Source organism: Onychostruthus taczanowskii, unplaced genomic scaffold (genome assembly GCF_017590055.1).
Source record: "Onychostruthus taczanowskii isolate IOZ18803 unplaced genomic scaffold, ASM1759005v1 scaffold16, whole genome shotgun sequence".
NCBI classification, from domain to species: domain Eukaryota; kingdom Metazoa; phylum Chordata; class Aves; order Passeriformes; family Passeridae; genus Onychostruthus; species Onychostruthus taczanowskii.
In genome coordinates, this window is record NW_024498795.1 from 8,585,176 (window position 1) to 8,599,002 (window position 13,827).

A 13,827-nucleotide genomic window follows, 5' to 3' on the forward strand; every position below is an offset into this window, starting at 1 on the left:
CTTTCTCAGTTCAGGAAAGAAGGGTTGCAGCTGTGAGGGATTTAGTGCATGCCCAGCTGGTGCCTCAGCCTGATGCCTTGGTGCAGCTGCTTTGATGTCACCAGTACCTAATTCTGCTGAGGAAACTGGTACGGACCAGGCAACGAGCATGAACAGATGGTGAAGCTGCAAAGGCGTGGGGGTGCCCTGAGTTCATGTTTTTCCCTTCCTGCTCTTGCTGTTTGTATTTTTCAGGTGTGAGGTTGGCACCTCCCACTGGACCCAGTGCAATGAGAATCCTGTGAAGTTTGCTCGTTTTCCCGTCACTGGTCTGATTGAAGGCCGTTCCTATATTTTCCGAGTCCGAGCTGTGAACAAGGCTGGTGTCAGCCTGCCGTCCCGGGTGTCAGAGCCTGTGGCTGCTCTGGATCCTGCAGACAGAGCCAGGCTTAGAAGTAAGATGTGCTTTTTACAGGTTGCATGAGAGGTTCAAGAAAAAAAAAAAGTATTACTATCAACTCATAAGCCTTCAAAATCCCACCAGAGGGAGCAATGCAAAGCAAAAATATCCTGTGGCGACGGCTTTGCCAAGAAGAAATCATCTCAGTGCTTTTTGCACTAAGTGTTCTATCTGCTGAAATGACTTTGGCTGACTGCAGTGCTATGCTCCAAACTTGCAGGAAGGTGGGGGAAAGGCACAGGAGAGTTTAATTGCCTAGAGAGTCTTGCTTTTGTTCAGCCAACAAAATAGCTGAACAGATCCTGTGAATAGTCTCTCTCTGAGCCACAGACCAGGGTGGCCACTTCTGTTCTCGTGTGACAATCCAAGTCTTGCAATAACATCAGAACAACACCAGGACAGCCCAACAAATCCCAGGCTCTCTACATTAAAGGTTAGCATTTTACAAGTCAAGGATATTTCTCTTCTGACCTCACAACATCTCAGACATTTTGCTTCCAAACCCATCTCTCTATGCATATGGCACAATCATGTGCCTAAAATAAATTTCTACTTCTATTCAAAATCTATTTCTACATATTTCTGAAGTTTTACAATTCAAAATGATCCAATGTGAAAGGGTATTTTATGCAAAGCTACAGTGCTCCCATGGTCCCAACTTCTGTGAGCTACTGTGTGTAGTGCTGCAGCCAGATGATCTAGATTTTCATTCAAGATAAAACACAAGGCCAGAGGAGAGAGACTTGGCACTGCCAAGAAACATTGCACTCAGGCAGACGTGAAACCCTAAGCCTGGGGAGGGCAGAGGGCTTTTCTCAATGGGCAGAATGGAAGCTGTCACAGAAGGTGAAGTCTGGATTTGGTGGCCTATTCCTGTTATATCTCCTCTCATCCCTCATAATTTTTCTCCCCACCTGCTTCCTCTCTTCTTTCATCTCCAAATCAGGTCAGCCAATGTAAGGTGAACAACGTGGAGGTGGAGAACAGTGTTTGCAAAAATTATCTCTGAAAGTGCAGTGACCTGGTTGAAAGCTGCATAACTGCAATAGTGTGATAACATATTGGTTGCTCAGAGAGACACCCAAGTTTATCTAGTGGACATGCTGAGTCAGGCTGAGCTGTTACTGTTTGTGACTGTGACCCATGATTTACAAGCTGGTAATATGGGAGAAAGTGGTTAAAAAGAGACAAGATGCAGCCTGCAGGAATTTGGCTGTTCCTTTAATAAGTGAACTGTTAAACCAAAGGAATAGAGGATGGGAAATAAAGCTGAAACTAATTCTCTGAAAATGATGAGCTGAGTGAACCAAATACCTCTCCTTGTCACCTAGGAGACTTCAGTGACATTTCAGGAAGGAATAGATGTTTCAGTGGATTTTCTAGCTATGTTAAATGCTGAGCTGCTTTCAATATTCAAGCTGGTAAGCCTACAACTAGCTTGGGTAACTAGCTTGCTACATGAGCAACAGCCACAGCATTAACCAAAAATGGAGCTTAGGGGGATCTTGCAAGTTTTAGTTTTGAACCACAAAAGAGTCAGTTTTCTCATTGTTCTCATTGTGTTATATCTGACATTTGTTTCAGGTCACCCTTCTGCTCCTTGGACTGGACAGATTATTGTGACTGAGGAAGAACCTGCAGGTAAACACAGCCCTTTTGCCTACAAATGTCTAATGTGAAGCTGGTTCAGTAATTAGGAAAGCTCTGAGTGAGTTCAGTGAACTTTGGCACACACCCAAAGTTAGCTGTTCTGAGAATCACTTGACCTTGAATAACTCAACAACTTGGTTTTTGAGGTGAAGTTTCATTATTCAGGACCTAACGAAATCATGCTTAGAATTAAAGAAGGAAATTTAAATCCAATATTTAGAAGACTTTTAACTCTACATTAAAAAAAAAAAAAGATTAAGTGCTGAGGTATATCAATACTCCTATTTTTTAATTATGATGCTAATTCTGATACAAAAATGGAAGAATTAAATCCAAGTTCCCTTTCCTATTCTTCCCTGTCCTTCAGAGGGTGTTGTTCCTGGTCCCCCCACAGACCTCCAAGTTATTGAGGCCACCAAGAACTATGTTGTGCTTAGCTGGAAACCTCCTGGACAGCGAGGCCATGAGGGTATCATGTACTTTGTGGAAAAGGTAAAATTGGACAAAATCAGAATCATGCTGTGGCAATAGTTTACATTTGTATTGTCATCTCTTCTGGACCTCTGGTTAACTCTCATTTCTGTCTGAGACTTGCAAATTAGGGCAAGGATTAGAAGTTCATCCAGATAACTGAAACCATAGCTTAAGATAAACTAGGAATAAAAGAAAGATGGGAAATAGGAAAGTAGGTGAAGAATGCGTCACACCCAGTAATATTCTTCTTGAATTGTGTCATTGACTACCTGGAGTAGAGAGAATAAAACTCCTTCTAAAATGTGAAAACACAGAGCAAAGTCACATGCTTTATGTGTGTATATATATATATAGATAGATAGATATAAAAATAAAAAATGCATGTTTATTTATATATAATGTATATTATATATAATAATCTCATAAATATATATGATAGACATATATGATATTATATATATATTTATATTTATGTATATATATATATAGTACCATATATATAATTACATGTATAAAATTTGTATTAATGAAGCTTGTCTGGCAGGACAGATTGTTAACATTTTGGATGGACGCATTTTGCAAGAGTTTCGTGTCATCAGCACTTTCTATTCCAGCTGCCTTTTCATGTTTATCCTCTGCATTAGCTTACATTTGCTCCACCAACTCAACAAAGATCACAAAATTTCTATTTTGATCTCCTTAAACAGAATCAATTTTAATTTCAGTTTTAATTTTTAATTAATTTTTCTGAGTCAGTTTTAATTTCACTTGCTTTCCTGAGATGTTTTTGCATGGCTGCTAGCCTAGAAAATTCTTCACACCATCACCCTTCCTACTAGCATCTCTTGGCTCATAACCTTTTTTATCAATGTTTTTTCCTATCAGTCTAGAGGTGTCATCAAGGGAGGCATAAATATCTTTCCATCATGTGTTTTCCATCTCTCACACAAAATCTGGTCTAAATAAATGAGTTTCACTTAGCAACAGCCTTAGAGAGCGTGAATATATGAATTTTGATTTTCCATATAAGAAAGCTTTTTAATAATCGACTGCATGCTGAGTACTCAGCACCAATGTCACATGATGAGAATTTGAATCCCTCAGAAACCAGAATTATTTACTTGAAATTATACTTCATATAAATCAAAGCAAAAAAGTATTAGTGGTATAAGTGATCATGGTATGTATATTTTCTACCTATGGAAGTAAAAACAATTCACAAATTAATTGCAAATGTTTTTTTTTTTTTTTCCTGGAAAATGAGGATCAAATCATTATTAATTCTGAAAGCCACCCCAAAAACACCGGCAGTGCCACAAAAGCATCTAGAAGCAAAGTGATAATGTTAGGGTTTTGCTCTTAGCATAATGCTGAATATCTGCAAAACTCATTTGAAAAGTGGTCCAGACTGGGTGCAGTTAATGACATCACTTCCTGGCAGTGGAGAGGGTTTAGCTCTGGTGTGTTAAAACCAGTAAACTTTTATGTATGTTTTCTGGAGTAAGTGAACCTCTGTCAGATTCATAAGCTTTGAAATACACTCATTCTGTAGAAAGCCCCAAAGAAGGGATGTGTCTCCCTATTCTCCACAGCAGACATGAACTTGGTGGCCCAGGCAGAAAGCCTTGATGTGTGAGATGCTCAGCCTTCAGATGCTTCTGTTCTAAACGTGGTTTCTGGGTTTGACTGCAGTGTGTTGCTGGCACAGAGGACTGGCAAAGGGTGAACACCGAGATCCCTGTGAAGTCCCCTCGCTTTGCAGTTTTTGATTTGTCTGAAGGCAAATCCTACTGCTTCCGAGTTCGCTGCTGCAATTCTGCTGGAATCGGTGAACCCTCAGAAGCAACTGAAGCCACTGTAGTGGATGACAAACTTGGTAAGCGTGTGGTCCTGTGTATTAAATTACCTCCATGGTAACTTTCCAGTTTGTGATGCAATTGTTTTGTCTGCAGGCAGGTAGCTGCCCAGAAAATAATTCAAGTGTATGAAAAACATTCAGTGATTTATTCCCTTTAGCTAAAATAATTTTTGTTTGGGTTGTTCAGCCTTTAATGTAGTCAAATGACAGATACAAAACAAGGAAATTAAGCTGCAAATAACGATGCCAAGAACTGCAAAGACTGCAAATAGCAAAAGAAAATGAAAACTCAAGGAAGTACAAAAATGTTTTGTTTTACTTAGAGTCTTTTTTGAAAAAAAGCCCAGACATCAGCAGAGTCTAAACTTCCTTGTTTGCCAAATTAAACAAAAGTGAAAAATTTAATACTTACATTGAAAGCAGAGACTATTTTCACTGGAAAAGAAGCCAAGATTTTCAGTACAGAAAGTCATCAGTAGCTACACCTACATCACCAATTTGTTTCCAAACAGCAATGCAGATTTCAATCCAGTTCCCAAATGATCTCTGTTCACTTCATATTGACTTCTCAGAGCATTTGGGTGCCCATGGAATACATTTTTTAAGGAGAGCAAAACATCTCTTCTTAAAAAACACTACAGCTGCCCTTTGCTACTTAACAGGAGCCTTGGCTTCTGGCTTATCCTGTGGGCTGCGCAAGATCTTCAATGTGCACCTAGCGCATTTTCTCTTTTAAAAAGCTCCAAATCAATATCTGCTGCAAATATTCATAACAAGGGGATAAACTAAACATGATTTTAAGGAAATACACTGAATCCTAGGCAATAGAGAAGTGAGGAACCCCACCACCAAAGGCTTGAGCCTACTGATCCTGTCTTGTCCTGTCCTGTCCTGACAGATTACTGAATTTGTATCAGAGCAGTTTTTTGAAGATTCTGTACTAGTCATGCTAGTATAATCAAGAATAGAATTTCATGCTTATTTTATTTATAAGTTTTTACTGGCAGGCCACTAATTTATTTCTGCTTCTCTCCCACAGATATTCCCAAAGCTCCCGGCCGTATTATGCCAACTAGGAACACAGATACTTCAGTTGTTGTCACTTGGACAGAGCCCCCAGATGCCAAGGAGCTGGTTGGGTACTACATTGAGTCAAGTGTGGAGGGATCTGGTCGTTGGGAACCATGTAACAACAATCCAGTGAAAGGCACAAGGTAATTAACCTTAAACCATGGAAATATTATTATCACCAATGTCTGATGTACTGTATATATGTGCTTTCCAGCCATTAGTAGTGGTAGAGCTTCTGTGGTAGCCAGCAGGTTGGAATCCCTCTTGCATGTGAAGCTCCTAAGAAGTTGTGAAAACGTATTTCAAACAGTGAGTTTTGTCCAAAGACAAATTATAATCAACCTTATATTAGAAACAATTAGTCAAGGGGGGAAGAAATATGGACATTGCTAATGAAGAAAAGAGAAGCAGCTTGCTACTTCTAGATACTGTACAGCCTAGCAGCTTGATGAAAAGCAGGACATTGAGGAATGACTGAAGTTACAAATGTGGAGAACTAAGCTGCATAATGTTGGAAGCAAAGTGCTTTGTTTTGGAAGACTGCTGTAAACATTTCTGGACTGTGTATCTGGGATGTCAGGAGGACATGTGGACTATATCCCAATAAAAATACTACTTTCTGACTTCTCTTTCACTTGTAATCATCAAGAAATAATGAACACTCAAATATTGGATACAAACCCACATATCTTACCTATATGAAGCTTCGTCTCCAGTCAGAAAAAATAATCAAGATTTAAAACTTCCTGAGATAAATAAGATTTGGTTTTGTTTGAATAAGTACATAATCTTCAGAGTCTGAAACAGTAAGTGCAGAACTTTTTCCTCTAGGAGATTGATGTCAATGCAGAAGTACTCCCTGCTTGTTATGACTGATTCTGCTTACTTGTAGTTGCTATCCATGACAACCCTTATTAGAACAAGTAAAACTCTGCTAAACACTCCTGGACCAGCTTTGCTCTTTAGAAGGGCATTGTAAATGCTTAGTATATCAGAAGTACCTAAGTTGAACACAGACACGACAATGTCCTTTATATCATTTAGTCCATTTATGTTGTATTTATGTGTGCCATTATTACATCCTTTCATATCTATTTCTATGAGTTATATTGCAGTTATATTGAAAGTGGGTGAAGTTTCGTGCTCTCTGCTTATTTTAAAATATATGTGACTTTTAACCACTGTAGAAATAAAAATACTGTTCTGAGTTACTATATATTGTGATACAAGTACACTGCATAGGTTTCTATCACTGCATTTTTAGTCAGTGTGATATAATATATGATGCAGTCAGACACAGGCTGTCTGTTAGCTCTTGGTTTTTCTGGCTGAGTCAATCTTAAAGCATTAGCTGTAGCTCATAGCTTGCCTTACACAGTATGTTTTGATCTTTTGAAATTCTGCACACACCCTAGTGAAAGCAAATGATTTGGAAAAGTCTGATAGGATGGGTAGGGAAAATTCCACTTTGAAAATTTTGATTCAGTTTTTTTTTTTCCTTACCCCAAAACAAAAGTTTGATTTTGTTTTCCACATTCTAGTTGCTTCATATGCCATTGCATGAGATCAGCATTGGTAGTGCAATTATTACATTATAAAGTAGAACAAAATCAAAATAACATGGAATAAAATATACTTAAAATACCTGTGAAAAATAAATGGGATTTTAAAGAAAAAAAATTAAATTTCCATACCACAATGTATTCCTAAATAAATTCTTCCTGTCTTCAGAAGTTTTGTATTTTCAGGGTGGATGCCAGAGAAAATTTATGAGGGTTTTTTTTTATGTGACAATTAGATTATCAAGTAAACTATTATCTTCAAATAAAAGAATTGGTCTGATTTCGATTATTGTCATGTATTGAAGCAAGAAAGTGAAGTACAAAAATAATTTATCTCCTATACAATGCCCTGTAATTTTTTTTAACTGCAATTTTTCATTTATGATTGGAAGGGATTTATGTGTTACATGTGTTTTTTACTTGTGTCATGAAAATATCCCACAAGAAACAAATATAGACCTTACCTGTGCAGCTTTTCACATTTTTCTACTAGGAAGCATGGATTTTATATGCAGGCAGAAGTAAGGTAGACCCTGTGGTAACACAGAAATTTGTGTAGTCTCAAGAAGGAAAGAGTGTTGAAATAGTGTGTCTTAAAAGAGATGAGTTTAGACTTTGTTGTGAGAACGAGGTGCCCAGATTCTGCATTCTCTGACCTTCATATAAGTGACTGGGGTCATGGTTTGTCTTGGGTGTTTAGAAACCAGAATAAATATCATGGAAGAAATGCTTGCTTTTGCCCCTTAAAACTTTAATTTTTTCTGTAATACTTCCTAAATATTCCTTGGCTGGTTTGTTTCAGATTTGTTTGCCATGGGCTCAGCACTGGTGAGAAGTACATTTTCAGAGTCAGAGCTGTAAATGCAGCGGGACTCAGTGAATTTTCACAGGAATCAGAACCTATAGAGGTGAAAGCAGCCATTGGTAAGCTATTTCCCATTGCCCCTTTCAATGGTAATTAATTAAGTAAATATGTTCTCAGCAATTATTAGCGACTAATTAATTACTTTCATTCACAATGTTGTTCACAAATCATAATTTATCCATAGATCCTGTAGTCTCACAGACATAGTTTCACACTCATAGCCCTCTTGTACACTGTTCACCTTCACCATCCAGTTTTCTTCAGGTGTTTCTTTTGAACCACTGTATGAGAGCACTGCCAAGTTCACTTAATAGGTATCCTGGAAAATGGATTGTCTTTCTGATTCTCTTATCTGATATATCACCTCTAATCCACACCATCCTATATACAGTCAGTTCCTAAGAAATTTATTTCCATGACTAAACCTAGTAGTGCAATGTGTTGTCTGTACACCTTCTATAACCCTGTGTGTTCTCCCTTTGCTGATGGATTGTTTCTGTTTGCCACTGCCTGAACTAATCCATAAAGATTAATGAGATCATTGGACTAGAATGAATTGTATGTCTGCAGCACTCTCACTCTCATTTGTATTGAAGCTGCATACCTCTCAACCTTAGAGCAGAGACATGTGGCCTAGGGCAATTTTGTGAGATCATCTTCATAGGAACACAAACGTGACCTGGAATATCTAAGACTGAAATAACTATAGCAAAGTAATACTATTAACTTTAAATCTTTTTTCTGCTCTAAATACTAGATGTTATTTAAAAAAAAAACATTATTTGTGAGCAGGCTGAGAGGTATTCTATGCATTTCAAATTTTCTTGAATTCAAGCTTAACATTTTGTGCATAAACACAGTGACATGTCATGCTTCAGTTGTATTGTTCACTGCATGCATTTCTTAACTCTGTTGCCTAAATGAAGAAAAAAGAATGTGTTCTAAATCCAAATGTCTTTGCTGTTTTCTGGCAATTATAGGGGGAGGATTGCTTCATGGTGTGTGTCCTGAACTGAGTGGTAAAGCTGCTGGACTAACAGACTGCACTACCAGCTGGGAAGGCATGCATGAGGCCTCCCAGCCTATCTTTGACACAGATGCTTTGCTAAAATGCAATGCTAAATTTAATAGAGAGACACTGCCCAGTAGCTGTGGCAAATTGGGGAGTGCAGGAGACAGTAACACGAGAGGAATGGTTAAGGATGCTGTCACATCCACACCACAAAAAGTTGCTGCTAAGCAGGCAAGTAAGTCTCGACCCGGGGATCTTTTGACAGTGGAAAAAGTTACAAAGAAGAAAGATACAGGTGAGAATTAATGAAATAAATAGATTTTGCTGCTTTGGTAGGTCCACTTCAGACTGCTGTAACTTCTGTTCAACTGTGCCACAAGTGGACATGCTCTACAGTGATGTACCTTCTATCAAACCTATTAATTATGTGCTCAACTCTCCATTAAGATCACTATGCATGTAATGGTATTGGAGATCACTTTACAAACTTAGTGGTTAATGAAAGTGAAACACATCAATATGGTTAGTAATTTAATGGCTTGTTTGACTGCATATTAATGTATCCAAGGTGATGTATTATTTCTAAATCACTTCAGTAATTTGTTAGGAATCTGGTTACCTAGTTCTCTGGGTTATATATGTGGGAAGGAAACAAAATCTGTTTATGATGGTAAGCATGAAAATCCGTGTTCTGTTAGGAAATATGAAGTTGCTGTGTGGATTTTAGCCTAAACTACATCTTACCTGCTGACACACTGTGCTAATGAATGTTATGTTCCATCTCTGACTAATAATGATACGTAAGGAGGAAAACCTATCAACTTATAAGCACAAACACAAAATCATATTTTAAATTTCAGTGCCTAGACACCCATTTTTGCCCAAGATATGTGGGGCTTGAATATCATTTGAGTCCTGATACCTGGCCGGCAACTAAACTGCTCCCTAGGCCTCTGAAGTGAGACACAAAATGTTGAACAGAAAACAAATTAGGGGCACCTGGGCCTAGCTGACACCAATAAAAAACATTACACACAAAAGGAAACATATATTATGTGGGATTTTCATCCAAAGTATGACTTCAGGGGCAAACGTAAGGCTTTTTACTGGTATGTTATATATTGGATGTGGGCAAGCATTTTCCTACTAGATACAGAATTAATATAAGAAAGTGGGTAGGGATGAAGTGAATGATTTCTGTATTGTTTTAAAAAAATATCTAAGAAGGAGGATTATGCCACATATTTTTTAATGTAAGCTCCACTAACAGACATGTTCCATTTCTGGTCATGCTGCAGTGCCTATGATCACTCTGCCTTCCATTAAGGTAAGACCACATGATGGGTGCAATGATAAAATTTGCACAGTATATAAATTTAAAAGAAAAAAAAGAAACAGATAAAGGCAATTCTTGAGAGGAAAGAATGTGAGACTATATTTTTTAAAAAAAAAAAGAAAACTACAATAAATATTGTCTTGTGAAAAGGGGTTTGCTTTCTGCAAAAGAAAACAAATCATTGCATCTCCAATTTTTTTGCTAGTTTTTGCAATGCTAATTTTAGTTCCTCATTTTTCACAGAGTAAAATGAGTCCTGATCACTTGCATCAGAGCTGCAATTGCAACACATTCTTTTGCTATGTATTAGCCTGCTTTTCAAAAACAGGGGATCCTGTAAACTAATTCCAATGCAGTTTGGATTGGATTTTGCATTTGGTTTGTGGAGGCTTTCATCCTGCATTTCTTATTCCAGCTCCAGAAACTTCCCTTGAGCACATAAATGTTGTCCTAATTAGGAAACGCAGGGTAGGAGCCACCTGAATACGGTAAGTGCAAGCAAGCTTGAGATTTTGCCTCCTACTCACATGTTATTGACATCAAAACAGCTGCTCCATCTCCACCTTATGACATCGTGGTACTCGAGAGTGTTCGTGACTCGATGGTGCTGGGATGGAAACAGCCTGAAGCCATTGGTGGAACTGAAATCACCGGCTACTACGTGAACTATAGGGAAGTGGTTGATGGAGTTCCTGGGAAATGGAAGGAGGCCAACATTAAGGCTGTTACTGAGAGGGCATACAGGGTAAGAGGTTAACTCCAGTTATTGCTGGGGGAGCAGGCAGTGTTTTCAAATCAAATCTCAAAGATGGGTTGGGATGAATTATGATTCAGTGGATAGATGGTTCAGAGGGTTTGAATTCCATGATGGTAAATTTATTTAGCCCTATTAAACTTCTCTAGAAAATTGTTTGTACACTTATTTGTTAGTCTGGCACCATTTATCATCTGTAAATTCACTGACATAGTCTGATATTTTGTAAGTCAGGCCCTCACAACAAATGGAATTCCTACTGGTTTGGTGGATGTATCCCAGTGCTTGCTGGTGCTAAAACCAGCTTTGTGCCAGCTGCTTTTTGTGATCAGTTCTTGACCCAATTTAGAGACAACCTCGTTGAGCTGCTTTAGGAATGGAAAGCAATGCCAGGACTGAGTTTCACCCCACTGTAAGGACAACTCTTGCCTGAAGTGAACTTGCTCCATGCCACGAGACAGACTAAGATGATTGTTGAGCAGTACCTTGTTTCCTCCCTGGCTACCAAAGTGTCTATTGCTAGGAAAACGGGGTTGCAATTTGAGTATGCTAAGATCACTCATGTGTGCTCCATCACTGATCGGAGGAAAAGCCAACATAATTATCACGTTAAGATGTCTATAACGCTTCCATCTTCAGGCACACAAAAGCATGCTCTTGTTTTCAACAGTTATTATTGTGACTTTCTTCTGAAGTCCTAATCCAAAGTTAATAAGTACCATCTTATTGATCCTGCAGATCCAAAACCTGAAGGAAAACATGGTGTACCAGTTCCAGGTGGCTGCTGCTAACCTGGCGGGGGTTGGGGCACCCTCCAAACCCAGCAAGCCCTTCAAATGTGAAGAGTGGACCATTGCTGTTCCTGGTAGGATCCTGAGTGGGACACGGCCCAGGAGTGCTCTGGGACTGATTATCTAATGTGGACATTTTGCAGGGGAGTCAGTGGGACACTGAAGTTCATGGCCAGGCTTGGATTGTCAGCACTTTGATTTCGTGCCGTTACAATGATGCCTTACATAATCCCTATTTAATTAGTTGCATTTTACAAGCAGCTTCTTTAGTTTTCCTTATCTTTTCTTCTTTGTTCCTCTACTGTGTCTGGCACTTTGCTTTCTAGTTTAAATACTAGACATAAATACCTGTCTAAGGAACAAGGCAGAAAAGAATGGGGTCTTGTAACCCTTGTCTAAATGTATCACTACAAGGCCAGATCCCTGACCTTTTAGCATTCATGGAAATTAATGAAAACAACCTCCGCTGACTTCAGTGTACTTTAGACCAGTCCTTGAAGCAGCACATTAGCTTAACAATTAACTTATTTCCCAGAGTTTGGGGATTATTTGTCCATTTTGTAAGCTCATGAATATTTGATCAAGATACCAATCTCAACCAATTAGCTTGTGTTTTGGGGTAGTCTTTTTAATTGGCATGGGTTGTATTTTGTACATTGGGTCTAGGTATGATACAGAGGAGCTAAATGTTATATAAGTTCTGTGTACAGTTTGAGTTCTGTCTGGTTTTGGTTCTGGAGTCTTATGCACTGGTCCCTTTGGGATTTTTTTTGACACCACAACCCCAACTTTTACATTTCAGGGCCACCCCATGATGTCAAATGCACAGAAGTCAGGAAAGACTCTCTGGTTTTACTGTGGAAGGAACCAGTTTATTCTGGTCGTAGTCCCATAGTTGGTTATTATGTTGATATGAAGGAAACTGAAGCAAAGGAGGAACGCTGGAGAAGTGTCAATGAGAAACCCCTTCAAAAGAAATTCTTGAAGGTAAATAGCTGAAGATTCAAATACTGGCATAGCAGCATAATCTTGGGGAAGTCAGTTTTGATATCATCATGCTGTGCTGATCATGGCTCCACTGAAAGGAATACTCAGTAGGACATATGACGCATAATTTTGTGGAATGACTTTGAAATACATGATCAGCAGTATAGCAGTTCTAGAGATAAGTCTGAAGTAGGTTTGCTATTTTTATACTTTTCAGAATATTTGAAAGACAAGTCATTATAAAATGTGATCCTTTCATATATGTTTTATAGGAGTATCCTCAGGTGGTACAGTTTCAATATAATTCCTCAAGGCACTGCAATTAAATCTGTACTATTAAATTCCTTCTTGTTTCTAAATAGGTGTGGCTGGTGCTTATTACCCTGATAATTTAATTTTTCGAAGCCAACATTTATCTGCAGTTAAAGACTATGATGTTTCAGAGGTCAATGTACATGAGTTAAAAACATCCTGTTCCAAAACCAGTCCTCCTTTTGCTAAGAAATCAATGACAGCAATGACGCTGCCTGAACTATGCACACAAGGAAGGAGCAAGTCACACAGATTAGTCATGTCACTTTGGAATTGAATATGAACAAAAAAAAAAAAAAAAGATAACTGGAAAAGAAACAAAACAAGAAAGGAAATAGAATTGTCAAATACCCACTCTGATCTTAATAAGTGTGAAATTAAAATCAGTGTTTTGCAACGCACCACTACACATATATTTGGTTCTTCCAGATTGGTGGCCTGACACAAGGTGTGAGCTACGTGTTTCGTGTGCGGGCAACAAACCAGGCTGGCGTTGGGAAGCCATCAGATGTCACAGATGCTGTCCTAGCAGAAACACGACCAGGTTCGTTGGAAAGACTTCCTCTTTGTCATCATATTTACACAGGTTCCTCTTTATGCAATGTGTTTACCTGCAGGCTACGTGCCAAGAATCTGGTCCTTCTCAAGTCAAGCTTTTTTATGAAGCAAGATATGAGTTAAGGGCCATATCTTAAGTTCATTGTCTGGTATATTTT

At 38.5% G+C, this 13,827-nt stretch overlaps 1 protein-coding gene across 4 annotated transcripts in view; it reads left to right on the forward strand.

The window, feature by feature from the left end:
- The window catches only part of MYOM1 (myomesin 1), a 72,046-nt gene that overhangs the window by 30,916 nt on the left and 27,303 nt on the right, over positions 1-13,827 (forward strand). For 2 of the 4 annotated variants that reach the window (XM_041399426.1, XM_041399428.1), the window contains exons 12-21: positions 235-434; positions 2,024-2,080; positions 2,457-2,581; positions 4,256-4,439; positions 5,461-5,635; positions 7,857-7,978; positions 10,816-11,012; positions 11,760-11,886; positions 12,615-12,799; positions 13,541-13,655. In XM_041399426.1, coding sequence (XP_041255360.1) covers positions 235-434; positions 2,024-2,080; positions 2,457-2,581; positions 4,256-4,439; positions 5,461-5,635; positions 7,857-7,978; positions 10,816-11,012; positions 11,760-11,886; positions 12,615-12,799; positions 13,541-13,655 — 1,487 coding nt within the window. Of the gene's footprint in view, positions 1-234; positions 435-2,023; positions 2,081-2,456; positions 2,582-4,255; positions 4,440-5,460; positions 5,636-7,856; positions 7,979-8,899; positions 9,227-10,815; positions 11,013-11,759; positions 11,887-12,614; positions 12,800-13,540; positions 13,656-13,827 lie in introns of all 4 variants that reach the window. The other 2 variants (XM_041399424.1, XM_041399425.1) reach the window with 2 other exon arrangements.